This window comes from Raphanus sativus, chromosome 6 (assembly GCF_000801105.2).
Source record: "Raphanus sativus cultivar WK10039 chromosome 6, ASM80110v3, whole genome shotgun sequence".
In the NCBI taxonomy this organism is placed as follows: domain Eukaryota; kingdom Viridiplantae; phylum Streptophyta; class Magnoliopsida; order Brassicales; family Brassicaceae; genus Raphanus; species Raphanus sativus.
In genome coordinates this window covers 46,863,942-46,891,021 of record NC_079516.1, presented here as the reverse complement: position 1 = coordinate 46,891,021, position 27,080 = coordinate 46,863,942, and the positions used below count along the sequence as shown (strand labels likewise).

Sequence of the window (27,080 nt, the reverse complement as noted above, 5' to 3'; positions counted from 1 at the left end):
CCACAATTGCTAAACAAGTTTTGATTAAGTTTGAAGTTTTGTTTTGGAAAAGAATACCTTTGAAAGGTTATACATATCTGATACAACACAGTTCCATTATTTTGTGAAGCTTTCAAATAGATATACATTCAGAAAAGAATAATCGCATTCCGATTTTCCAGTGTGAAATTGATGGAGATCTAGTGTGCCCATGTTCTCGATTTTGACTATATATTTGTGTCCAGTCATGCATGTTAAGACGTGGTGAGACTAGAAAAAAAACGAATCATACGAACTATAATTTTAAACTATGATCTATGAAGTATGAACTGATTAACGCATTTAATTTGGGTTCTTAGACGGAAACATCCTCCACGTGCAGCCACATGTTCAATATGTTGTGTAATTCTTTCTTCTTTTGCAACCACTTTTCTTATGTACATATGTATTGTATTTTTCCTTTTTACAGTTTGACATATATACAGCACAGAGCACGTGAAGAGATTTGACAAAAGAAAAATTATGGAACGGTTTGGTTTCTCAATACATTAACCGCTGACTTACACGTCGGGAATTGTGTACTATTTATTCGGATTTGGTTGAACCGGTACAGTTCATCCAGATTGTAGAAGTAATTCTAGTGTTTGAGCCAAGTACAAGGATCGATACAATCATACAAGCGGCATATTAATTTTTATTTTCTTTCTTCAACCAACTTTCTTTATAAGTTTATTAACAAACCACAAACTGTAAAGTTTACATATATAACTATATAATTATGGATTGTTTTGATCGTTGGGCATTTATATTGGAACTAAAATGGATTAAATATCTTATGATCAGAATAGGAATAAAAATTAAGTTTCTTTGTTGAAGGTCTTCGGCCGATATCTCCCAGTATTTGTTCATACATATGATGGATAATAAATAATAATCTTTTGCAAATCTCGAGCTTACTCAAAACTTAATAAGTAACTAGATTTTGACCCGCACAACCATACAGTATTTATTTATATATATATATTTGTTTTATTTAATTAGTATATATTTTTAAGATTATTCATATATTTAAATGTTTAAATCACTATTTCAACTACAATAATTTTATAGTTTTCATGTTGTTAATTAACTAATTATTTCAAATGATCACACATATATATATATTTAATTTATTATGATCCCGACCTATAATTCAAAGGACTAGATTTTCTTGAGAATTTTTGTTTATTCAGTTTATATAATAAATTATTATATATATATATATATATATATATATATATATATAAAAGTTTAAGAAAAGTTAATTTTATACATGTATTATATAGTTTATTAAGGTTAAATCATTCTACCAACATATTATATTTTTAGAATAAATGTTTTATATTTATGAAAATAAAATATACTAACTTATCAATTTAAAATAATTTTATTATTTTTAGTTCAATATAATAGTTTTAATTAAAATGACAGATTTGTTAGAAAGGGCATGTTCATAATTATTTTGTATTTAATTTATTTTGATCTCGATTCGTAATTTAAAGTGTTAAATTTCTTTTAGTAATTTATTTGTTTATTCAGTTTATATAATAAATTATTGTATATATAAAATATTAAGATATGTTAATTTTTTATACATGTTATATAATTAAACAGAAATGGATATTGCTTTCCAGCAAAATCTTTATAAAATCTTTGTAAAATTTATTTTTGAAAAGTAATCATTTTAAGTGGCTATTATCATTACAATATTTTATATTATTTTGTTTTTGTTTATAAATCAAAACTAAATTAAATCTAAATTTCTGATTATATTTTATGACATCTAAATTTAAATTAATCAATTTTTAAAAATAAATTTTGAAAAGATTCTAAAAAATTCTTCAAAGATTTTGTTAGAGTTTTCTTAAATTAATATTAATTTTTATTTTAAATAAAAATGAAGATATTAAATAATAATATAGTTAAGTTATGTGTATTTTATAAATTTTCTAAATAATGGTCCAAATTAAAATATTACAAATGAAATAAAGTTATGATTCTATTTTAATATAATAGATTTCTTAACGTATAAGAGTAAGACCATTAAAGTTTATTAATCGTCGAGATGATATATGTATAATTAAAATTTAAATTAAAGAAAGACTATTAATATATCTCTTAATATAATCCACCCTAATGAGTCTCCCTTTTGTTAAGAAGTTCTATTTCCTCCATTTCTCCTCTTCTTCTTCTTCACGTCTCCTCTTTCATTGATGCTCTCAGGAACAAGCTTATAACTAGCATCCTTGGATGTCCAGAGATAGGTAAATTAAAATATAATATATATATAATCTTGGTAAGTTTTCGATAATAATCCTTTGGACAACTTTTTGGTGTTGAACTGATTGGAAACGACAGAGAAGGATTTAGCGAGTACCACGAGATCGTGAAGAAGGTAAAGAAAGATCCAACCTTCGAAAAGACGGCGGATCATGCCGTGATGGGAATCAGGAGACACGTGGCGATGCCTCCTGGGACAACGTTGAACACCGTGACCCCATGCGCCGCTTGTAAGCTACTCCGCCGTCGTTGCGCAGAGGAGTGTCCTTTCTCGCCATACTTCTCGCCTCACGAACCTCACAAGTTCGCCGCCGTTCATAAAGTCTTCGGCGCCAGTAACGTCTCCAAAATGCTTTTGGTAATTTGTTTTTTTTTTGATAAAATCTTTTGGTAGTTTTTTTTTTGAAAGCACATCTTTTGGTAGTTAGTTAATTACTTATACACATATTTTTTTACACTAATGATCATTGAATCATTCGATAACCTTTATAAAATAAGACAAACAGATCCTTTAATCTCTTTTAAAAAATAATAATATAGTTTTCTTATTACTTACCCTTTAGATCCATATATATCACCTTTTTCTTTTTTTTTTCTTTTTGGTTTATATCGATATCATATCTGATTAATGGGATATAGTTGAATGGATCTACCATAGTTTTTGTTTGACTCACTTCATACTAAACAATATTTTTTCATTTTGATAAATTTCTTATAGTCCAGGCACATATTTAGATTAAGGGATTTATTATTATTATTATTATTATTTTTATTATTATTATAACTCAAGCATGCACATCACTAGATTTAAATCTACGTTATGACATCACGGCAACATTTGTACAAGCCACTAAGTTACATATTTTGGTTCTTTTTTTGTTAGCCAATTATCGAAATCATAAAAGAACTTGTTTCTATTAACTTGCCATTTTGCATAATTATACGAAATATCATATATTGTCAAATTCCTCTCTACCGGATCTAGTAGGCATTTGGGTTTCTAATATTTAGTTTGTAAATAGAGAAAATGAAACATTTTGTTGTAAAATAACTGTGTAAGGAGCTAACTATGTTAGAAACAATCTAACATTTTGTTGTAATATCACTAATGAATGTATGTGTAAAATTATTATTATTATTAGTGAAATAACCATCTAACACATAAGCAATTGCCATTTTCCATAGATATAACATTTGTTTTTCTTTAGCAACATTTTCCCTTCTTGTTAAATTGTGAATTTGTATATAAATATATATACTAATTATTTTTTGCAGGAAGTGGGAGAAAGTCAGAGAGGAGACGCAGCAAACAGTTTGGTTTACGAAGCCAACTTAAGATTGAGAGATCCAATATACGGTTGCATGGGCGCAATCTCCACTCTTCAGCACCACATTCAATCTCTCCAATCGGAACTCATCACCGTCCGTACAGAAATTCTCCGCCACAAATACCGAGAAGCCGCCACAATCACTTCCTTACAACAAAACAACAACAACTTCAACAATAATACAACATCAGTGTCCGATCATGCAGCTCTCGCGGCGTCAATTTTGCTCCCACCACCACCGCCACCGCCTCCTCCCCCACGACCACCAAGGCTGTTGTCTTCTCGGCCAGCTGCACCGCCTACGCCACCCGCTTCTTTACCGTCTCCGTCGATGGTGGTGTCTTCTTCGTCTTCTAATTCATCTGCTACCAATTCTATATATAATCCTCCTCCGTCTTCGGCGGCTGGATACAGTAATTCTCTGTCCAGTGATAATAATGTTCATTACTTTGATTAAATCAGAATTGTTCTTAATTTTGTTTTGTTTAGTGCTATTGTTATACCCATTATAAGCTAAAAGTTTGAATGTTGATTCATGTTGAGGATAGGGCATGAATGTTTTGTTTATTTGCTTTTCATGTAGATTAATAATTGACATTGCTTTACGTTCAGTTTTGCTTTCATGGTCTTGCGTACAAGAAACGTACAAAACTTTGCACTGTAAGATTATATATATTATAGATATGGATTTGATGTATTTTCACATTTTTACTGTAGTATATTCTATGTACGTAATCCAGCCGTGACGTGCAAAGCTCAACTTATTGGTGTTATTACAATATTCCTTTTACTAATAATGATTATGTTAGGCAGAGAAAAATTTCATCCATAAGAAAAACTCTCATGCACACGCTGAAAAACCTATAAGGTGTTCACTTTTTATAATTTATAAACCTACGTTTTATATGCGACTTTTATAGAAAATATCATGACCGGGGAAACTCCACGCTAAGATCATCTCCATCGGGGCTTTTAATGGGGTTCATAACCCAGACTCTTAACCAAATTGTATTAAAAAGTAATTAAAATAAATGGGCTGTTAAGAGGTGCCTTTAAAATAGCAGTCTGAAGAGGTGAGTCCTTAATGACGTCACAAGTCGAAACACCGTCGTTTTGGTGTCGGTTTCGTAAAGGAAAGAAAAAAAATTTCATTTGACGCGATAGAGAAAACGAAAAACAGCGAAGGCGAAAATTGGCGATTCGAGATCGTGACAAATTCTGAGGTAAATCGTAACGAAAATCATTTATTCTTGTTGTTTATGGTTTTCATCTTCTTACATGGTGTTTTCCCCTCGTTTTTGTGTTCGATTTTGGGTATAAAAGGTGTCGACTTGCCGGGGGTTCCAGACGACGCTGTCCACCACAGAGTCGACGCCGTTAGGCAAAATGTGGTGTTTTCCTCTGCAGTGACTTTCAACGACGGCTACGAGAAGGAGGGCGTGCGTGAGTACTCCGGAACCGCCGGTTTGGGATGTGACTGCTGCGAGATCACCGGCGTGGAGGCCAAGATGAAAGATGGAGTCTTGAGGATGATTCTCTCAAGGGTCAAGGTGAAGGACCATGACAAGAAGTGTACTCACACTGTGCCTCCTTTCACAGGTTCGAATCCCATTCCCTCTCTCAAAAGCTATTACTACTTTTACGTTACTGAGTATGCTTGAGGATAGGTAAATCTGGAGGACGCGTGGAGGAGCATCCGTTTGTGGTGAAAGGTCGAAAGCGAGCCTTCGTTGGAGAACCGACAGCTGATGGTGGTCTTTTCTTCGCAGTGGATGTACCTGGTGTTGGTAATGGTGATGTTGAAGTGCTTGCTAACGAGAGTGAAGTTAAGTTCACTGCTGAGGTCAAGAATGTGTTCGAGCACGATGAAAGTGGACGTCTTTACCTTGGAAGTGTCGACACTTCTTGGTCTGACTCTTCTGCAGCTTCGCTTTTGAGTCACAACATCACCGCTTCTGTGAACTTTGGTGTTCTCAAGGTTCTCATCACCCCTCGTCGTCCCAACACCACCACCACCAACGAGTAATCTAATTCTCTCCACTGCGTTTTATTGTCACCTATCTATCCCTTTTGTTTTATGAGTACTTGGATTGACTAGTCTTGTGCGTTTTAACTTGTTGAGAATTAAGACTCTTGTTTGTGTTGGTTCTGCATTTGTGTTTGCTATGGAACTTAGTGATTCATGTCACTTGTTTTCTCAATCTAGACTTGTTTCCCTAAGCTTGATTGAAACCATCAAATGACCCACGTTAATACTGAAAATTATTCTCTTCATAAGAACCCCATTTTGGGTTTCACCAATGAACATACAAATACTTGAAACTCCTTAACTTTTAAAAATTAATTAAATTAATTTAGGAAAATTGCTTAGAACCCCACTAAAGAGGTTCAGCAATGGAGTTGCTCTAATGATCTTTGGATTTATTATAATAATATTTATGGCGTTCTATTCTCAAAAATATATAGCGTTTTTATCATATATGCATGACTGTTCTTGAGTATATTTGATATAAGCCCCAAAAATTTTGAAAAATTACATAGATATAGGCTCTCAAAAAAAAAATTTAGTTTCCCAAATATGTAAAATAAATTTTCACAAAATCTTAGGGCCAGCCCTGCATATACTGCTACATGAGAATGTACAAACACCAGTTGAATGTTGTAGTTTACATTTTGTCACTTTCTGAAGATAATATTTGCTTTTCACGCTAGATATAAAACGTTTGCTTCTTGGATTCATTTTTTCCTTTTATGTTCAAACCGTGTAACTTCAGAACATACAATTGAAGTAGAGATCAAATAGTATATCAACATCCTTGAAAATAGTATAGTGGAGCTTGAAGAACTAATATTTACGCGATACGTAACGTTATTTAGTTATGAGCATATTATACTACTTATATTAGGTTAGATTTAACATTTAATGAAGGCGTTGACTAACATATAAATTTGGCAGCGAGCATTCCCAGGTTTTGATTTTAAACTACTTTATTAATTTTTAATGTTGTTTAGACTTTTATGTTAGAGGAGATCAATTGATCAATTAAATTAATGACAGCCGTGTAATCTATTTATATCTGTAACAGAGTTCCAGAGTAATCACATGACGCAATTACATAAACTAGTTATATAGTACCGCTACTATTTGATGTCTGATTACACGGAGCCCCACAAGCTCTTAATAGTTACATTATTGATTTCTTAATTCTGGGCATTACCAAAGTTACAGCTCATGGTTTGCCTCTTCACGTTCATAACCGCTTTGAATAGTTCTCTTCCCGTTTCAAATAAATATATAGAAACTGTTCAATACGTTGAAACAACAAAAATAAAACTATATAGTTCTTCCATCAAAACTCTACATTTTAGAAGTGCATGATTGATTAAGAATTCTATGTTTTTACACTATGCATCTAAGAATTTCGATTTTCAGAAACTGAAATTATTTGCAGATATTAGATACAAAATCATACTTCCTCTTTTTCAATTTAGTTATGTTTTAAAGTAAAATTTTTGTTTCAAAATAAGTGTTGTTTTATCATTTTAATACAAAATTTACTATTTTTCTATTGATTGAAATGTGATCAGATGTATTATAATAATATTTTTATTTAGTATAAAATTGAATATTTTATTAATCTGTGTATCCAAAAATAAAATGTCAATTAAAATGAAATGGAAGGAATATCAAAGTTTCTAAGCCCCTACTGGCTACTGCATCGGTTCACAACCAAAATTAAAATTGCAAATACCACTTATTACCTGGTTAGTAAATTAAATACAACTAATAACATGATTAGTAATGCAACTAGTTAGATGGTTAATAGTTTATTCATTGTCTTGTTACACCATACTCGTGCAAAGAAATGCATGTTAATAAGAAACATATAGTCTAATTATAGAAAAGGGTAATAGGTCGTAATCGGTCATATGTGCATTTCTCAAGGACCTAAGCCATTTAATCATGCATGCACGGATGCACCTTCTCAGAGACCAATGTTTTCTTCATATCAGATTAAATTTTGTTTGAGAGATTCAGATTTTTTTTTTGAGAGATTCAGTTAAATTAAGTAAAAGGAACTATTTTCACATAAATATGTCTAAAATAATGCAAAAGTTTTATTCTTCTTCTATTTCATAAAAAGTATCATTTAGACACCCTACAAACAGATTGAATCATTAAAATACATATTTATATTAGTGGTGTGTTCGCGCTACGCGTATACACAATAGAGCTCGATGATGATCAAGCCCGGCCCTGGGGTAAAGCCCGCAAAGCATGGACTTTGGGCGCCAAAAAATATATTACCTGTAGGGGCGCCAGGTTTTGCAAACGTCTGTTCTAGTCTGGTGGTTTCTGTTCCTAATCTCATGTTCTTATGGAACTAGGTTCAAACCTCGAAAGTAACATCATGTTTTCTTCTTTTTTTTATAACACTTTTCTTTTTCTAATTAAATATATGATTCTCTTTCATAGAAGTTTTGGTAACACCATTTATTAGCCTCTTCTATATCTTTTTATTTTTTCTAATTTTTTTTTGAGAAAAGTTAGACAAAAAAACTCTCTTTTCTATTTCTCTATGCTCCATATTTGTTATATAGATATGTTTTTCTTATGTTTTTTTCTATTATATGTATAGATAATAACTTTTTTCCTACTATATAGATAATAACTTTTGGATTTGTAAAAAATACTAATGAAAATAGGATTATTATTAGAAATATTGTCAAATGCAATTACAAAAACGGCTGACATACTGAAATTTCTAAAAAATAAATGATTATTTTTTAAACACAAAAATTTTCTTTTCGTCAATTCTAGTTTTATAATATTCTTGTAGAATTTATAAAGGATTATCTAGGATAATGATATACCACATAACTAAAACACTTAATTATTTGAAATTCGAAAAATATTTTCTAATAAAAAGCTAGAACATTCTTTTCAGAATAATATTTTGTGTTTATTTATTTGAAATAATATAATTTAATAGTTTTTAATATTTTAAAATATCAAAACTTTAGTTATAATTAAAGGCATTGTTTTTCGGTACGCTTTAGGTGCCGTAGGCGCCGTATTAGTTCGGACCGGCACTGGATGATTGTTGTTGTCAGATTGTTACATGTTTTTTATGACTAATGGAAGTGCGAGTAGATGGAGCTCACGTGTCAAAGTTTGATGGTAGGTTAAGGTTGTGGGCTGCCTTGCGGAGCTAGAAATATCCGGTTTCCAGCAGACGATTTACACATAAATCTTTCATAATTATACTCCGAGATTCTAGTCAAAACCTTTGTTACCATAAGAAGATTTTCGTGTAAATCGTCTTCCAAAAAACTTACATTAAAGTCATCTGCCTCTATATTTACATGGAAGTCGTCTAATTAAAATTAAATATTTAAGTTTTATTTTTCAATGGAAATTGTCTATATTTAATTTTAATATTTAAGTTTTATTTTTTTGGTGGAAGACTTCCATGTAATTCTTTTAAAAAGTCACATTTCTAACAAAATTTGATCAATTGCAAAACTAACGTATTAATCCTAGAAGATTTACTCCGAAGTCTTGTCTAGTATTTTTGAAATTTTTCAAAAACAAAAATAAGCCAATATTTACAAAGAAAGATTCCAAAGAAGTATGCTGTATAATGGTATATAAATTAAATTTCTTTAACATATTAAAAAATTACAGAAAATGTCACATTTTCACAGAAACAAAACAATTATAAAACTAACATTATACTTGCGGATCAAGATCAAAAACAGACAAATATGATTACAAAGAAACATGCATATGATTACAAAGAACCAAATGTATGCCAGGTCAAATTTTAAATTACTATTATTTTATTACAAAAATTTGATTAAGATTTATACACAAATATGATTACAAAGGAAAACACAAATATAATTACAAAGAAAAAAACAAGAAAATTAAAATTTTAAAAATAAAATTAAAACAAAAAATATATCCACTCTTTCAAAGGATGGGTTAGAATATAATCTACTCTATTAAAATAGAGTCTTTTTATCTAATATAGAAAAGTCTATGTTAAACCAAATCTAGATTATTGATATGTTTTATTAGGTTAATATACTAATTAAAATTTTGAACAAATAGTAAACCAAAATAGTGGGCTATTAAGTACCAAAAGAAATACATTTACTTAGATAATTGAAATGTTTCTCCGGCTATATCGGACATTTGTTTATATAGTAACAACCGTTTTTCATTCAAATATTTTGTATAACATGTTATATAGGACATGTTATATTTCTATAATGTTATATAAATATTTCTATAACATGTTATATAGGACATATGTTTATATAGTAACAACCGTTTTCATACTTAATAAAGCAAAGATCGTATGTCGTCCAAAAAGCAAAGATCTTTTTTTCTGGGTAAAAGATTAAAATGGAAAGAATGTAAGGATCTTATAAAACTAATAATTAAATATATGTTATATAGTATATTAAAACTAATAAAAGATCTTTTTGTAAGATGTTTTATAGGATATTTTTGTTTTAGTTTATATGAGGTTTTCAATTTTTCTCTATATATATTTTCAATAATTGATTAAAATATTTTAAATAGTGTATTATTCAGAATATCAATGATTAATTATTTTTGGTTATTTTTTTGTTGTAATCAAATTCTTTTGATAAAAAGTAAAATTTATTTCTTAATTTATATGTTTATATTAAAACATCTTATAAAAAGAAACAGAAGAATCTAATAAAATGTTTTGAACCAAAATATTATATAATAACTAATTTTAATAATATTTATTCCATTTGTTTAGAGTTGTAATTTAGAAATAACATTTATTTATCATATTATTTACGAAAAAATATGAAACTAATATAATGATTAGAGTTTTTTAGTAAGAATCTAATTTATTAAACTACTAAAACTTTTTCACAAAAAAAAACTACTAAAAAAATTATCAGTCAGTTTTAAATGATTCTACAAAAATTGAGATATATTATATATTATAACATTAATAATAATAATAAGCCGGTCACTCTAACCAGTTCACCAATAAAACAAATTGATTAAAATAATTGTAACCAAATCAGTAAAAATTAATTTTTGTAGTACACAATCAACATTTACATCTTATAATATAATTTAATCAAATCATAATACATTAAGAATCCTACATTTGTTTCAAATAAAATTTCTGAACCGATTTTAATATAAAATAAAAACGTGCACTTACTTGTATTGAATTGATAAAGTAAAAATAAAGAAAACAGTATCCGTGTTTTAACGCGGGTTATATTCTAGTCTTAATTTAAAAGGAGGATATATGTTAAACTAAAGTTGTGTAGTCATCTAATATTTTAGTGAATAAAATAAACACAAAATTTACATTATTTAAAAGGATTATTTAAGATTGTTTTTCTTTTTTTGTAACTGTTATTTAAGATTGTTTACTTATTGAAAAAGGCTTATATATATATATATATATACGAGCAAAAGAGCAGAGCTAAAGGGGGAGCTGCAAGGCATACGAGTAGCACGCAGATGCCCACGAGTAAGCCACCTTCTGTTTGCCGACGACACAATGTTCTTCTGTGCTGCAACAAAAAAGAGTTGTGAAACACTGCAAAACATCATCCTGCGATATGAGAGAGCCTCAGGTCAGATGATAAACAAGACCAAATCAGCCATCACATTCTCTTCAAAAACTCCAATCCTCATGAGAAACGAAGCAAAAGCAGTTTTGGGTATAAGCAGAGGGAGGAGAAGGGAAGTATCTGGGGCTACCTGAGAATTTTGGGCGCAGGAAAAAAGATATCTTCACATCAATAGTGGACCGCATACGTCAAAGAGCAGCAGGCTGGTCCACAAGATTCCTCTCAAAGGCAGGGAAGCTCACTATGCTGAAATCCGTCCTCACAGCAATCCCAACCTACACAATGACATGTTTCATGATTCCGGTTAGTCTTTGTAAAAGAATACAATCGGCTCTAACAAGATTTTGGTGGGATGGAACGGATGATAAAAGAAAGATGAGCTGGGTCTCCTGGCCGAACCTCTCAAAACCTAAATCAGATGGGGGTCTCGGCTTTAGAGACATACAGACTTTCAACCAAGCTCTACTTGCGAAACTAGCATGGATGATCATTACAAACCCGGATGTCTATTGGCAAGAATCATGAAAGGGAAATATTGCCAAAACAAGAGCTTCCTAGAGGTCTCACCACCGGCAGGATGTTCCCACGGCTTGAGAAGTATCCTATTTGGGAGGGATTTGCTTAAAGCTAAATTGGAGAAGGCTATAGGGAATGGGCAAACAACAAAGCTATGGCAGGATGCTTGGATCTCCCTAAATGATCAAACGAAACCTATGGGACCCATCAAGGAAGACGACCTAGACCTGCAGTGGAACAAAAAGAGAATAGAGGAACTCTTACCTTTGTACGCTGAGAAGATTCAAGGTCTCCAACCGAGCTTGAAGGGGATGGAAGACACCTATATTTGGCAGCCGCTGGCAACAGGAGTGTACACAACACGATCAGGCTACAACTCTGCTATCGGGGAAGCACATCCTAGAAATGAAATCAGTAGCATCAACCCGCAAGACTTTCACTGGATTAAGGACTTATGGGCTAAGGAGTACTCACCAAAACTGAAAGTCTTTGTGTGGTCCATCATCCAAGGAGCAATACCACTAGGAGAAAACCTGCAGAAGAGAGGTATGGGGTTAGACGTTTGTTGCCCCCATTGCAAGGAACCAGAAACCCCATTACATACCTTTTTTCTCTGTGAATTTTGGCCAAGGAGGTTGGTGTAGGCGTAAGCCGTGCCTGCTTGGCCGAGTGTGCGCGTAAAGTCTGGGCAAACATCCCGTTGAAGAATACAGTTCACATAGCTGTAGGAGACTCCTTCAAAGTTGCAATCACCCGGTTCCGCCAGACTATATGTCTCCCCCAGTGGGGGTCTCGACAGACATTATGCCTTGGATTTGTTGGTCAATCTGGAAGGACCGCAACTCCCGCCTCTTTGAGAATCGAGGATCAACACCTGAGGAGATAGCAATAAGAGGGATCAGGCTAGCGAGAGAGTGCAAACCAAGCACAACAAGCAAATGAGAAAAAGGAGAAAAAACTACCTCGAGTGGACTATCAACAGAGACAACCGACGACGAATCTGGTTGAATGTCGAACAGATGCGGCTTGGAATAAAGGAAGGAAGAAGGCAGGTCTGGCTTGGATCTTCAACGGACTACCAAACACTCTCCAGAGGAGTAGATCGACGACACATGATTTCGTCAACTCCCCCTTGATCGCGGAAGCACTTGCGATTCGATCAGGGCTTTGCATGGTGGCAACGATGGAGCTCCCAAAGCTCAAAGTTTGCTCCGACAGCTCAACACTCATAGCAGCAATCAACAACAAACACCAGATGAAGGAAATTGTGGGTATCGTCAGAGACATCCAAGAAATCTCCTCTGGTTTCGATTTCATAATTTTCACGCATATCTCGCGTAAGGACAATGGAGAGGCAGACTCTCTTGCTAAACAGGCCTTAGGGCTTTCTCTTTGTAATATTTAACCCCATGTGGGCCAACATTGCCGTTTGGGCTTTAATTAAGTAATCTCGTGACAAAAAAAATATATATATATAGGATTAACTCTTAGGTATTGCTTTCCTCTCTTGTGCGGCGGTGATGGTTGATTTGAGCTTATATTCTAGTTTGTCTTCTCTGTGTGATTGTCCGATCTTTAACATGGTTTCCAACACAAAGGCAGATGATGAGAAATCCTCGGAAGCACCGTCGTCTCTAGTTCTTCCCTCACTTCCTGAAGATGTAATCATTGACATCTTAGCGCGTTCATCAAGATGCGACCATCCAACACTCTCCCTTGTTTCCAAGCACTTTCGATCACTAATTGCTTCGCCTGATCTACAAGCAAGAAGATCCTTGTTGGCCTGCACGGAGCACCGTCTCTACGTTGCCCTCTATGACATAAACATCTCTTATCTTTACCATTGGTATATCCTCTGCCGGAAAGCCAACGGCCTTCACTGCTTGGTCCGTGCCCTCTATGACGTTTACCGGTTTGTATTACCATGCAGCCTCTGTGGCAGTAGGTTCGAGGATATATGTTTCTGGTGGGACTGATCAAACAAATATGACGACAAATGCGTTTTGCATGGATTGTAGATCCCACACGGTGGAACCCATCCCAAGCATCCCTGTTCCTAATTTCGTTTGTACATTCGCTGACTTCATCGACGGGAAAATATATGTTATTGGATGTGGCGCCGATCATTACCCAGTGAAGGCTATGCTGGTGTTTGATACAGAAACACAAAAGTGGGAGCATGTGATGACTACGCCAGAGATGAATAAAGCTCTCACAAGAAGCTACGCTTATGTGATGATGGCTGATAAAATATACGCAGTGGGTTATCTAGAAGCCATGTCTATGACCCAAAGGAAAGTAAATGGGAAACAGACGATATGCTGAATTCTAACCGTCAGGTGAATACATGTGTGGTTGATGATGTATTGTACTACCATGAACGGGTTACGACGAACACCTTAAGAGCGTATGATCCAATTCAGAAGTCTTGGGGAGTGGTGGAAGGCTTGAAAAAATTGTTGGCTGAGACATCAGATTCACAGTGGTCAGGTATTGTGAATTACGGTGGGAATCTGGCTTTGCTATTCAGAAGAGCAGGTGGGATTTGGTGTGCGGAGATTTCGCTGGAAAGACGTCAAAGAGGGCAGATTTGGGGTAAAGTTGAGTGGTGTGAGCATGTTTTGACTGGAAATTTTGAAGTTAAGAGATCTCTAGCTGTTGTGGTTTAATGAATTAACTCTCCTTCATATTTATATACTGTATGTGTTTTTAATTTAGTTATTATGTTCAACTTGACCCAAATGCCATGACAATCTCTTTTCATTGACCAAATTGAATTGAAGATTTAATGTCCACACAGGAACATAGTGGTTTGGATTTAACGTAAGTCTGTAATGCTATATTTGGTTCTCTGTATCAGTTAGTTCAATATCCAAGCAACAAAACTCAAACCAAGAAAAGCTACAGCTCGAACGGCTATTATAGTCTCATTTAAGAGAAACACTAGATACGACTTCATAACATTTGACACTAAAATAAACACTTAACCCTACCAAATTCAATCATACATCTAATCTGCAGCAGGGTAGGTAATTCAAACACACTGTAATAGGGTAGGGAACGAAGAGTAAATGAATACTAGATCATCCCTAATCTTATAAGAAACTAATTTTTTTTATTTTCTTTTTGAAAATAGTTTATTTATTGTTGAGTGTCACGTAAATTATTATTCCATCAGATGTAAAAGATTCTAACCCCTAGAAACTCTCAATATTTGTTGGTACAGTCAAGCAACCTCTTTTGCTACATCTTTGGATACTACCAAATCTTTTGAGACTCTTTCAAAACACAGTTCAAAATCAAAAAGATTAAAAATAACATATTGATTCGTCAACTGGCTAGAGATATGACTCTTTCACACTCTCCCGATTCATCATATTTATCACTACAAAGACTCGGAGCTATGAACAGAATCATATCATCACAAAGATCAGACTTGATCGAACACAAACTCTCTCAACACACTTCTTTCTTCGGCATCAAGCTATGGATCCTCATCACAGCTTCTGCCTCCATAGCTTTCCTCTTAGCATTCATTGTTCTTGTTTCCTTATGTTTCATCTTCCACAGGAGAAGATGTAGACAAGAGCCATTCAGACTAAGATCAAAACTTTGTCTCCCTTTGTCACACATTCCCTTAAACAAAGAGAGACGATATAACCGTTGCCCCGAGTATATAGAGAGCGGGAGAATCTCCTCTCAGGTTGGATGGTCCTCTGCTCATCTTCCCTACTACACCAGAAGCTTCTCCTCTACCACCACCAGCTTTGGAAGCTTCACAGTGTTTACGTTCATGGAGATCGAGAGTGTTACAGATGGTTTTGCAGACGAGAATCTGATTGCTAGAGGAGATTCTTCAATGGTGTATCGTGGAATCTTGATGGGTACAGTCATTGTTGCTGTCAAACGGTTCTTCCCCATATATCAAAGGTTTTTTTTTTACTTTTTAACTCTTCTTTTGATCTCCTCAATTGTTTCCACGGCCAATACTGAGAATAGTCGGATGAAACATTTGTCTGTCCCCGAAATTTAAAGATCTATTTATTCATATTTCATAGGATGGCTTCCAAATTGTTAAAGAAAATTATTTTACTAAGATTAATCTAAAGATGTTGATGTTCCCTAAATCTCAGGTCCAACCATATTTGTTTGTCTTAGAATCTCGATATTTTGATGCAAGACAATAATAAAATCAGGTATGAGGATTATGACTTCATAACAAGAGCTGAGATGATTGCAAACGTTAGACATAAGAATGTTGTGAGACTCCTTGGATACTGCATTGAAGGAGACGAGAGGTATATACAATATAACATTACCTCTGTTCTGTGACTTGCGTAGGAAGTCACAAGTTGTATGAATCTAAACTCACAAGTCTGCATGAATTTTAGGGTTCTTGTGTACGAGTATGCAGAGAAAGGCGATTTGCACGAATGGATTCATGGATCTTCGGGGAGAAACCTACCTCTGACATGGAGTAAGAGGATGAAGATCATTCAAGGAGTAGCAAAAGGGTTTGATCTCTTCTTTTTGCAATTCAAACCCTTTTTGTAACGACTAGGATGTTCTGAATCCGAAAATCCGTACATTTTATTGTTATTACAAGAGAAGATTAATGTTGTATTACTATGTTTTATGTGTTCCAGACTCGCGTATTTTCATGAAGACATTGAACCAAGGATCACTCATCAATACATAAGACCGAGCAAGATTCTTCTTGATTATCAATGGAACCCTAAGATAATACTAGCTATCCCAAGTCACAATGATAGTCCAATGGTCTCAGCTTTTGTTCCTTCACCTAATAATCTGGATGAGAAAATCGACATCCATTGCTTCGGGACTTTGATAATGGAGCTTGTCTCCGGGCGAGTCTGTGAAGACCAAAGCTCACCACATGTAAGCGTACACATAACACATAGTATAACACAAACCCTTTGTTTATATGTGATGTACCTTTCTTAATCAAGCTTCTTTTCAGGTCTATCTGGTGGACTGGATCAAAGAGATGGTGGTGAATCATAAGATAGTAGATGTTCTTGATCCTAGCCTCCCGGAGTTTCCAACATTAATTAAAAGAACTCAAACGGATTGTCTTGATTGCCTTGCGCTGTGTCGATCCTGAAATAAAACAGAGACCCAAAATGGGAGATGTGATTCACATGCTCCAGCCACATGACTTGCTGCTGAGTAGTAATGTAATTGATGAAACTTTTACTTTGTTGCTTGTTCCCGAAGCTACTAAATCAGTGTCCATCTCTTGTCCGCTCACATTACTTAATTTTTTCTGTCTCTTGTGCAGGCAATACGTAATCCTCAGAAGGTTACCAGGTCACGCGAGGTCTCTACAATCAGTTTCATCGGAACATGAATCCTAAGGCAACAATAAATGATTACTATTTTTAAAGTTACCATGTCATATGGAAGCATATAAACGACAGTCGCCTGAGACGTGTGCCAATAAAATCCATTATTATGCTTTTCAACCTCTTCTTTGGGTATCATATCTGATCATGCAGCTGCCCATATATGTCTTTCTTTATCACCTAGTTGAATACACTCCTCTTAAACACTACCGGTCTAACGGATTATAATCCCCCAAGCAAAATTAAAAATTTATGTCTCTAAATATATTTTATATGAAATAATATCAGACAACAAAAAATCAAATCATAAACAGTTTATAGAAACTTTTATTGTTGAAATATAATTTTTTTACATTTGTTTCCCGTAAAATCATCTGCCATATCTATATAGTTAAATCTTTCAATCAGAGTTGTTTCAATAGAGAACATAAAAAGTTGATTTAACATCTTTTGTGATATGGTAGAACACAAAATATTTATGAATTTTAACTTCGAAAAACTTCTTTTAGTTGTGATTACTAATACCATAATAGTTAGTAATACACGATAAGTAATTTATATGTTTTGATAATAGTTTTCTGATTTTTTTCAAAGAATCTTCAGTTCTATAAATAAATCACCGCCAGTTATGTGTAAGTCCATACCATTCCGTAAATAATTTATAAAAAACTTAAAATCATATATTAAAACTTATAAAACCATAACAAAGATTTGTAAAGTCATTTATTTTGACTTACAAAATTATTTTATAAAATTTAATAAAAAAATTAAATCTTTTACGAAGATTTCTAAATCATTTAAAAATATAGTAAATTATTTATATATATATATATATATACAGAATAAATAGTATATTATTTCTAATGGAAATTACAATAGTTATATCTTAGAATGTATTATATATATCATATTTAATATTTTTATAATTGATACAATATTAACTTTAGTTCTATGAAAATAATCGTTTAAACTTTGCTAAATAACCCCCAAACATTGATATTTAGCTAAAAATCTCTACAATTTTTATTTGACGTTTAAGAAATTAGTAAGATATATTTTCTAAAAAAATATACCCCATAATTTGAATGTTCTAATGGATGCATAGTTTGGGTGGCTTGCCCTCTCGACTGCCCCTGTAAAAACTACGTGTACGACCCAAATGAAAGTAAATGAGAAACAGACTATATGCTAAATTCTAAGCTTTGGGTGAATGCATGCGTGGTCATATGAAAACGAAAACGAACAAGAAATCCACATAAAAAGGTAAATATCTATCTTATTAAAACAGAAACATTCTGTTGGACCGAACATTTATTTTGTAAGTTTTTAAATTAAATACACATTTATAGTTTATAGTTAAACCTACATTAAATCACTAATATTCATTTCTTTATACTACTATCCATGTTTCCAAACAATATACTTATTTCTTTATACTACTATCAATATTTCCAAACAATATACTTATTTCTTTATACTACTATCAATGTTTCCAAACAATACAATAACTAATCTTACTTACATCTATCATTTTCTCTTTAAATTTTTTTTAGAAACGTTATAATTTCATAAATTGCAAAATAATGAACTTTAAAATTTGGATTATAAGATTACAAAATATGAAACTATTACAATTTAAATCCAATTAGATTACATATCGGTCATCCATCAGTTCAATCGGTTAGTCTCAGGTTTCAGTGATTTTTTTTAATATGAATATTTTAAAAACCTAAATTGAATTGTCAGATCTCCGGATTAACCGGTATAATCACAATTGAGTTGAATTTAAAAACAGTGATTTAAATGCAAAAATATTTTAAATACACACTCTTTAAAAATTACCAAAATATTTATTAAGTTACTAGTGAAATTTTTCATCGTAAAATATTCCGCGCTTCCAAAGCGCGGATCAAAATCTAGTTTGCTTAGTAAAAAGGGATATATGTGACCTCAATACTAATCTTTTCACCTACAACTAACACATTCTCGAACTTGAATTAGAAATTTAGAGTTATACCACTATGATAATAGTCGTATAAATCACCAACCTAAACGCCATAATTAAAACTAGTACCATTTTATTAAAACATTAATAAAAAATCCACGTAAAACTGCAATACATGTGAATAACTGTGAACAAATATGCTTTAGGGCATACAGTATTTAGGTAAGAACTCAAATCTTAAATTCTGAGAAAGTCATGTGGTTTAGGTGGCATTCTTGCTATTGAATACGTTCACGCCGTCCCAGTCTCACAAAATGTTTAAACTGACGTCTGAGAATATATTGGTTAGTGTTGAAATCCCATAAAACATTGTTCACATCAGAATTACTCACTTAAATAACAGCCACATGATCATAGATTCTTGGACCCACGTCCGAACCAACAAATCATCAACTGCGCACCAACAGAATGTTATGTTGGGTATATTAATGGAACTCGCCGGAAAATTGATGAAGTCATTCTTCCCACATATTCAAACAAAGTCGTTTTAAATTCTTCAGAATTCTTACACTAATATAGAAAAAGTATACTATTGAATATTTGAATTTGCTACTATCCAGCGTATAAGAAGAAAAAAAACTGATTTTTAGATTAAAAAGTCGATCGTTACAACTTGCATGCTTCTCTATCTATTTTTTACTGCACGTTTATACTATACAAAATTTTTACTTACTCACCACCGATTTAACAAAACGGCATAAGTATACACAAAAGATTAGTTTGGTACTAAAAAACTTTTGCCCCCTTTGATGAAGTGAAAGCTTGCGTGAATAATAATAACCCACGAAAAACGATGTTTTTCTTCTTCAAAATATGTTGTTTTTTTCTACCGCTTATGCGAGAAGAACTTGCGGTTGCGTAGATATAAAACGGCGGCGAGAATTGTGGCGATCGAGCAGAGCGTTCCCCAAAATATGAAAGTGGTTTGAAAGCAATACATCCCATAACACTTTCCGTCAAAACGTCCGTCGAAGGCAGCTCCATCACGGTAAACTTTGGCGGCAAATAAACCGAAACCGAAAGAACCAATCGGAATGCTTCCGACAACAATGTTGTGGTTAACTCCAAAGTGTTTTGTCCCAAAAAGCTCGGCAGTCATTGTGACCGAGAGAGAAGTCAAAGCTCCTAAGAAGACACCGACAATCGCCGTGCTGATGTAGAGAGCGATGTTGGAGTCAATGAGGAGGAGTAGAAACGAAGCAACCATTGCTACCAATGAAACCGCCATAGAAACAGGGCTTGATGGCATGTACTTGTTCCTGTAATGAATATAAAATAATAGTTATAATACATTCCGAGAAATAAGGAAAATAATCTAAAAATGGTGATCGATTTGTCGAAGGTTGTTCAATGAATATGACCAAACACGTAGATGTAACATGCAAGGAATACAACATGTTATAATTGTACGTGCTAGGTCAACGTAGTTGTATTATAAATGGGATAATTAATTAGGTTTTTAATTAGTACTAGATTTTGACCCGCGCTTTTGAAGCGCGGGATATTTTACGATGAAAAATTTCATTAATAATTTAATAAATATTTTGGTTATTTTTAAAGAGTGTGTATTTAAAATATTTTTGCATTTAAATCAGTATTTTTAAATTCAACCCGATTGTGATTATACCGGTTAATCCGGAGATCTGACAATTCAATTTATGTTTTTAAAATATTCATATTAAAAAATCACTAAAACCCGAGACTAACCGATTGAACTGATGGATGACCGATATGTAATCTAATTGGATTTAAATTGTAATAGTTTCATAATTTGTAATCTTATAATCGAAATTTTAAAGTTCACTATTTTGCAATTTATGAAATTATGACGTTTCTACAAAATTTTAAAGAGAAAATGATAGATATAAAATAACTAAGATTAATTATTGTATTATTTGGAAACATTGATAGTAGTATAAAAAATATATTGTTTGGAAACATTGATATTAGTATAAAGAAATAAGTATATTGTTTGGAAACATGGATAGTAGTATAAAGAAAGGAACATTAGTAATTTAATGTATGTTTAACTATAAAGTATAAAGGTGTATTTAATTTAAAAACTTACAAAATAAATGTTAGGTCCAACTGAATGTTTCTGTTTTAATAAGATAGATATTTTCTATTATTAAAAAGGGCAACGGATAAAATGTCAAAAGTGATTTTACCTAGAGAGGAAGTAATCAAGTAACGAAGGAAGCAAGCGGCCAAAAAACCCGAACGACGACGAGAGCGCGACCAAGGAAGTGGTCGCTGGACAGCCACGAGATTCAGCTATTTGACCAAGATTGTTCATAAACACTAGCCCCACCGTTGGACCGAACAAATAAAGACCGAAGTAAATCCAAAAATCGAGTTTCTTACATAGTTTTGTCCACTCAACCTCTTCTTTTACTCCAACTATCACCTTCTCATCAAACTCTTCTTCTGCTTCGTTCTTTTGATCTTCTTCAATAGGAACTTCCAAGTCGTGTACCTTTTGTTGACTTCTTCTAGAGGACATAAGCTCTTTGACTCCAACTCCAACCGGTATAGCGAGAGGAGCAAGAAGAAACAAAACAATGCCCACGAGTACTAAAACCGCAGGAGCAGTGAGAAGACTCGTAGCCACAGCGTAGATCCCCGTGGCTATAGTCACAACAAACAAAACGATAAACCCCACGTTAATATCCCATGACGAAGACGACGTCGCTTTTGCTTCTCTCATCAGCATAGGAGCCGTCACGAGACAACCGACCAATGGAACGAGAGAGTTGAGCAAGAGATAACCAGAGGCAGCTTCGCGTTGAGACGAGTAGAAGAACGTTTGAACAATGTCGGTGTAGATTTTCCCACTCAAACCTTGATAACTTGCCGTGATACCCACGGCAACCTGACGGTGCACCGGAAAACTGTTGATGGCGACGATGTAACAAGCCGTGTTGATCCAGCAGATGCTGTTTCCCGCCAAGAAACTCAAGCCCCAGATCTGGTAAAATGATAACGTGAACATCTTTTTGACGAGACAGAGATACTGGAGACCGTAGCCGGCGAAACCTAAAGCACCACCGGCGAGAAGGACGAGCGGTAGAGGAAGATAAACGGCGGCGATCCCGGAGACAAAACCGAGGACTTTTCCGGCGTCGGAGGCGAAAGAGAGGTAGTTGAGTTTAAACTGAGAGATTGAGAGAAACTCTTTGAGCTGTGAAGAGTAAGCAGGGAAGCTCAAGTTGGTGCCATTGATAGACTGAAGCCAGAGGATAGCGACGAGGCTGAACCACCGGAGAACGTTAGGAGACATGTTTTCTTGAGAGAGTGCTTAACTGAGGTTGAAAAATGGAAAATGTTGAAGATGATTCCTTGAGTGGATCCGAAGTCGATTTTATATTCCTAAAGGGATTTAGTGTTGTGGTAATGAGAAGGAAGGTGTGGTTAGTTTCGTAATCAAGAAAAAGGAAAGAGCTAAATTAATGCATAAATTAAATGCTGATTTGCCTGTTTTCTTTTAACGTTTTGTTTCAGTATTTACTAGCGTTTAAGTACATTTTCTATTTATAAATGATTTAGACTTATATTCTATTTAAACTTTTTTTGAATGCCAATTACAAATTGTATGAAACATTAAATAACAATTTCACAGTTGTGAATTCTACCCATCTTAGAAAATTCGCATCTAAAAAATTACTTACATTGTGATAAAGATTTCATATATATTTTTTCCAATAATTTATGTATAGTTAGTCTTTTCTATAATTTGAAATCCAAACTTCCTGATAAAATAGAAAACATAATTTTTTGTTAATGTTACTATTTGGATTTTGATTTTCTATTTTATCATAAAATTTAACATTTTAAGTAAGTTTTCAAATGTTAATACTTATTTTAATTTAATTATATATAATACTAATCTCGTTTTACTTTTAGTTTTCTTTGGAAATATTAACATTTTGAAAATGATAAATTATAATGATGAATTATATTGATTATTATATTCTTAATTATTTATGTTAAATTTCGAAATTATTATATGTATAATATTTTCACCTTTGTTAGTTTGCCTTATTCGATATTGATTTGTATTTTATTACGAAATAAACTGTTTTTGGAAATATTGATTTTTTGAAAATAATTATGTAAAATAACGATGTGTCGTAATACGATTGGCTGTTTTAAATTCTATGTGGACGCTCTCAATGGCTTATACCCTTAACTTTTATATATTATAGATTTGAAATCCAAACTTCCTAATTTAGAAATATTGATGAACCGTTAATTAAACCACCGGTTAGAGTGACTTCCACAAAAACTTTTATTCTTACAGTCTAACAATTAATTACGATTTAGTAAAGTTATTAGATGGTAAAAAATAAAATAAATAAAATAGTAATATATTCACAAACTCACAAAAGCCACTAATCTTTTATGCAACTCTTATCTTACATACAACGGTATCTGATACTCTCTCCATATCAATTTAAGTGATGTTTAGTACTCCCTCTGTTTCATTATAAGTGTCGTTTTAGACTTGTGCATACGGATTAAAAAAACATTTAATTTTGCATATTTTCAATATAAAAACATCATTACCGATATAATTCAACCAATAAAAAAATAGAATGGAGAATAAAGTTAATAAATTTTGCATTGAAACTCTAAAACGACATTTATTTTACAACGAAAAAAATTCTCTAAAACGACACTTAATATGAAACGGAGGGAATAATTTTATGTTGTTTCATAATAAATTGTGTTCTCGATAATCAAGATAAAATTTAATGTTACCTAAAATTTGTGACCAATTACAAAATAACATTTTTTATCGGTTAATTTTTTTATTTAAAGATACTTTTATTAATCAAGAAAAACTGTTTAAAATTTTCAATTTTCTTAATTAATATTTGTGCAAAAATCTTAAACTTCTATTAAAATGATACAAATGGAGTAGTATATAACTAAGGTGTTGACAAGAGAACTACGTATAAATAACTCTTGAAGGAGCGAGTTTCCAGACGTATCATAATTGTGTTTCCATCAAAGTAAATGTTTATATAGAACGTTTCTATGATTCTATCAAACCGGCAGCGAACTCTTCATGTCTCTTTTGTACCATCCCATGAGAAAAAAATAACATTACCGTTGTGTGTGAGAGTTCAATTATACACAGTTTACTAACCTAGTTAAAAAGAGAGGAAATATACATTCGGGAAAGATGTTAAAAGCAAATGATCAAGTTAAGCACACTTTGTTAATTCTCTTACCATTTCCATATATATGCCAGAAATCGGAATGTTACACAAACAATTTGGCAGACATCAAATACAAAACGACGTATTCAATCTCTCGAGAAGGTCTTGACATAGCATGATGCTTATACCAGCTAGACTTCCAGGAAATCAATGAATATCCGAGATAAACAGACGGTAGCCCTTCATAAGTACCTTCTAGCATCTAAACAACAGACTCTAATCAGCGTATGTAAAACCTTTGAGTTCTAGCTAGATAGAATCAACAAAATATACCTTTGAGTTCTAGCTGCACAATGTAACACCTTTAAGGCTGCTTGATATAGTGAATTCGATGAACTGATGAGATTCATAAGAACTGGCTAAGCCATTGTCGTGAGATATGGGTCAATGAGAAGGTCTCCAACATCTTTCTACATTTCAGAATGGATTCTACTAGGATAGAGAAGATTTGCAAGTAAAGTTGTTTCATCCAATAATTTGATAACAGCAAAGAATCTCCAAACCAAGTATTCACTCTTTGATATTTCAAAAATTCAGCATATCTTACTAACATATATGATTCATACATACACTATATATCTGATTTCAATATGGATAATCACACAATGATACTAAAAACTTATAACTGCAACGTCTGGTACTAATTTTTCGTTTTCATATAAAGTTGTAACTTCACTATCTATTATTATATTAGAATAACATAACAATACATAAATGCACCATCTGAATTTCAAAATTCAACATAACACTTACAACAAAACACGTATTTGACAAAAAAATATATATTTATTTGTAGGGAATAAATATGACGTTCTTATTAAACGCTAAATTTTCTCATTTATTTATATTTGTCACAATGATAAGTTACATTCAACTACTATTTATTTAAAGTCTAACCAATTAATGAGTACGGTCACACAATAATTAAAATCCCTGATATATAATAGAACTCACTAATTCACAATTGGCATATAAATATATAATAAAATATATAATGTTCACAACAACATTAAAAATCGTGTTTGATACTTTTATTATCATTCGCTTTCATGATAAAAAGAAGAAGCGTTAATTAATACCCTTGTTTCCAGGAAACGCGCACGATGACAAAGGTTTAAGGATCGAGCCAGACTCCCCCGTCATTGACCTAATTTCTTGCCTATTGTGCAATTTGACCTTTGATTTCGACGTAGAAAAATTGTAGCTTGGTTAGTATCAAAACCGACTCGTCCGTCATTGACGTGTTTTCTTGCATATTTTCATCTTGGCCTATGTTTTCCTCTGTTGGATGACGTGAGGGCTCGTGTAAGAACGAAACCGACTCGTCCGTAATTGATCTATTTTCTTCTTACTTTCATGCGTAAGAATTCTCACTAAAAAAAAAGATAACGTGAAAAATACGAGGAAAGAATGTGAAAAGACAGCAAAAGAAAGAAGTCGTAGCTCGTTGGTTGATATCCAGCTGTGTGTTCTTCATCAGACGAATCTCCAATAATTTCATACCGACACCAACTCCAGTGGTGCTCCAGTTGCCAATTCGGCTTACCTTCGAGTTCAACCCTTTTAAAGACTTCTAACACATTTATTTTCGGGAAAATTGCCAAAAAAGAACAAAAATTCAGCATGGTTGTCCCTATAGTATAAAACCATTATTTAGTTGTCTTTTTAGTATAATTTTTTTCATAATACCAAAACTAACCCTTGATTAATCTAATTAAACACATTAAGCTAATAATTTTTTTTAAAATAATAATTAAAACGTTTTAAAATGGAAAATAAAAATAATTTTTTTTTAAATAAAAATAAACTTTGTAAAACTTAATAAAAATAAAAAAAATAATTTACAATTTTTTTTTAAAAAAACGTTAAATCAACCTAATAAAAAACAGTTAACAAAGCTGTATTTTTTATAAAAATTTTAAAATGTTTGTAAACTTTTTAATTTTATCAAAAAATTGCACCTAATTTCAAAATACCACATGTTGTATATATATGTATCATAGAAAACAATAGTTTGTGAAAAAATCAAAAGAAAAACTATGGAAAAACCATAGATTAATGAATAAAACAAGGGAGAATTATTTTTTAAAATATTTTGACAAGCAAAATCGAAAATAACACGTTTTAGGAAGTTAGAATATTTTTAGGAGATTTTTAGAATATTTCTTTAACTGAAATTTTCATTAATTTTCGCAAAAATCAGGTAATCTTATCCGTAGAAGGCGCCTTCTAAAAGTTTAGAAAATTTTAAAAATCCAGAACACGCTTTCTACTTTTAGTAGACGGAAGAGTACATTTTAGAAAACACATTCCGCGAAATTTAGAATACTTAATAAAAGTAGAAGATGCTTCCGGACGAAAAGTAGATAGCTTTAGGATTAGTAGAATGCGCATTCTACTTTTTTAGAAAATTAGTAGATAGTAGAATGTATATTCTAAAAATAGTAGATGAACGTGTTTATTTTAGAAATCGCTTTCTACTATACCATTTTCTGTAGAAGGCACATTTTACCTTTAGTAGAACGTATTTTCAAATTCTTATTTATCAACTTTTTGAAAAAAAAAATACCAGCATGTGCATATAGGTGTTTTATTAATTTTTTATATTATTAATATTTTTTTTGATTCACAAAAGTATTTATTTTATTAGTTTTCAGAAATACAAAAGGTAAAAAAGAGAAAAATTGGACAAAAAATG

General features: G+C 32.5%; 5 protein-coding genes across 5 annotated transcripts; 4 read left to right on the top strand and 1 right to left on the bottom strand.

The window, feature by feature from the left end:
- Positions 1-2,143: 2,143 nt before the first annotated feature.
- Positions 2,144-4,331, top strand: LOC108805695 (LOB domain-containing protein 13). The gene is made up of 3 exons (XM_056988677.1): positions 2,144-2,282; positions 2,377-2,656; positions 3,574-4,331. The coding sequence occupies exons 1-3, from the start codon at positions 2,269-2,271 to the stop codon at positions 4,081-4,083; spliced, it is 804 nt and encodes a 267-aa protein (XP_056844657.1). The 5' UTR covers positions 2,144-2,268; the 3' UTR covers positions 4,084-4,331.
- A 372-nt stretch (positions 4,332-4,703) lies between these two features.
- LOC108808683 (uncharacterized) lies at positions 4,704-5,827 on the top strand. Its single transcript, XM_056988112.1, has 3 exons — positions 4,704-4,849; positions 4,950-5,225; positions 5,294-5,827. Exons 2-3 carry the CDS (start codon positions 5,135-5,137, stop codon positions 5,650-5,652), a joined length of 450 nt encoding a protein of 149 aa, XP_056844092.1. The 5' UTR covers positions 4,704-4,849; positions 4,950-5,134; the 3' UTR covers positions 5,653-5,827.
- Positions 5,828-13,366: 7,539 nt separating this feature from the next.
- On the top strand, positions 13,367-14,455 carry LOC108808684 (F-box/kelch-repeat protein At4g38940-like). The gene is made up of 3 exons (XM_018580797.2): positions 13,367-13,698; positions 13,805-14,084; positions 14,126-14,455. Exons 1-3 carry the CDS (start codon positions 13,367-13,369, stop codon positions 14,453-14,455), a joined length of 942 nt encoding a protein of 313 aa, XP_018436299.2.
- Positions 14,456-15,139: 684 nt separating this feature from the next.
- Positions 15,140-17,226, top strand: LOC108808685 (putative receptor-like protein kinase At2g30940). The gene is given in 7 exon segments (XM_018580798.2): positions 15,140-15,716; positions 15,983-16,084; positions 16,178-16,300; positions 16,433-16,685; positions 16,768-16,857; positions 16,859-16,984; positions 17,089-17,226. Coding segments are annotated over 7 exon segments (1,290 nt in total). The 5' UTR covers positions 15,140-15,189; the 3' UTR covers positions 17,158-17,226.
- A 2,561-nt stretch (positions 17,227-19,787) lies between these two features.
- Positions 19,788-22,448, bottom strand: LOC108810759 (protein NUCLEAR FUSION DEFECTIVE 4). Its single transcript, XM_056987939.1, has 2 exons — positions 21,326-22,448; positions 19,788-20,416 (listed from the first exon to the last, which is right to left on the bottom strand). The coding sequence occupies exons 1-2, from the start codon at positions 22,435-22,437 to the stop codon at positions 19,984-19,986; spliced, it is 1,545 nt and encodes a 514-aa protein (XP_056843919.1). The 5' UTR covers positions 22,438-22,448; the 3' UTR covers positions 19,788-19,983.
- Positions 22,449-27,080: the final 4,632 nt, after the last annotated feature.

Bases quoted from the DNA above. Each gene is read 5' to 3' on its own strand.
- LOC108805695 (XM_056988677.1), top strand. The intron at 2,657-3,573 runs GTAATTTGTTTT...TATTTTTTGCAG, and splicing joins ACGTCTCCAAAATGCTTTTG to GAAGTGGGAGAAAGTCAGAG.
- LOC108808683 (XM_056988112.1), top strand. From the start codon at position 5,135: ATGAAAGATGGAGTCTTGAGGATGATTCTCTCAAGGGTCAAGGTGAAG. The intron at 5,226-5,293 runs GTTCGAATCCCA...GCTTGAGGATAG, and splicing joins CACTGTGCCTCCTTTCACAG to GTAAATCTGGAGGACGCGTG.
- LOC108808684 (XM_018580797.2), top strand. From the start codon at position 13,367: ATGGTTTCCAACACAAAGGCAGATGATGAGAAATCCTCGGAAGCACCG. The intron at 13,699-13,804 runs GTTTGTATTACC...CATGGATTGTAG, and splicing joins GCCCTCTATGACGTTTACCG to ATCCCACACGGTGGAACCCA. The intron at 14,085-14,125 runs GTAAATGGGAAA...TCTAACCGTCAG, and splicing joins TGTCTATGACCCAAAGGAAA to GTGAATACATGTGTGGTTGA.
- LOC108810759 (XM_056987939.1), bottom strand. From the start codon at position 22,437: ATGTCTCCTAACGTTCTCCGGTGGTTCAGCCTCGTCGCTATCCTCTGG. The intron at 20,417-21,325 runs GTAAAATCACTT...TATTCATTACAG, and splicing joins CTTGATTACTTCCTCTCTAG to GAACAAGTACATGCCATCAA.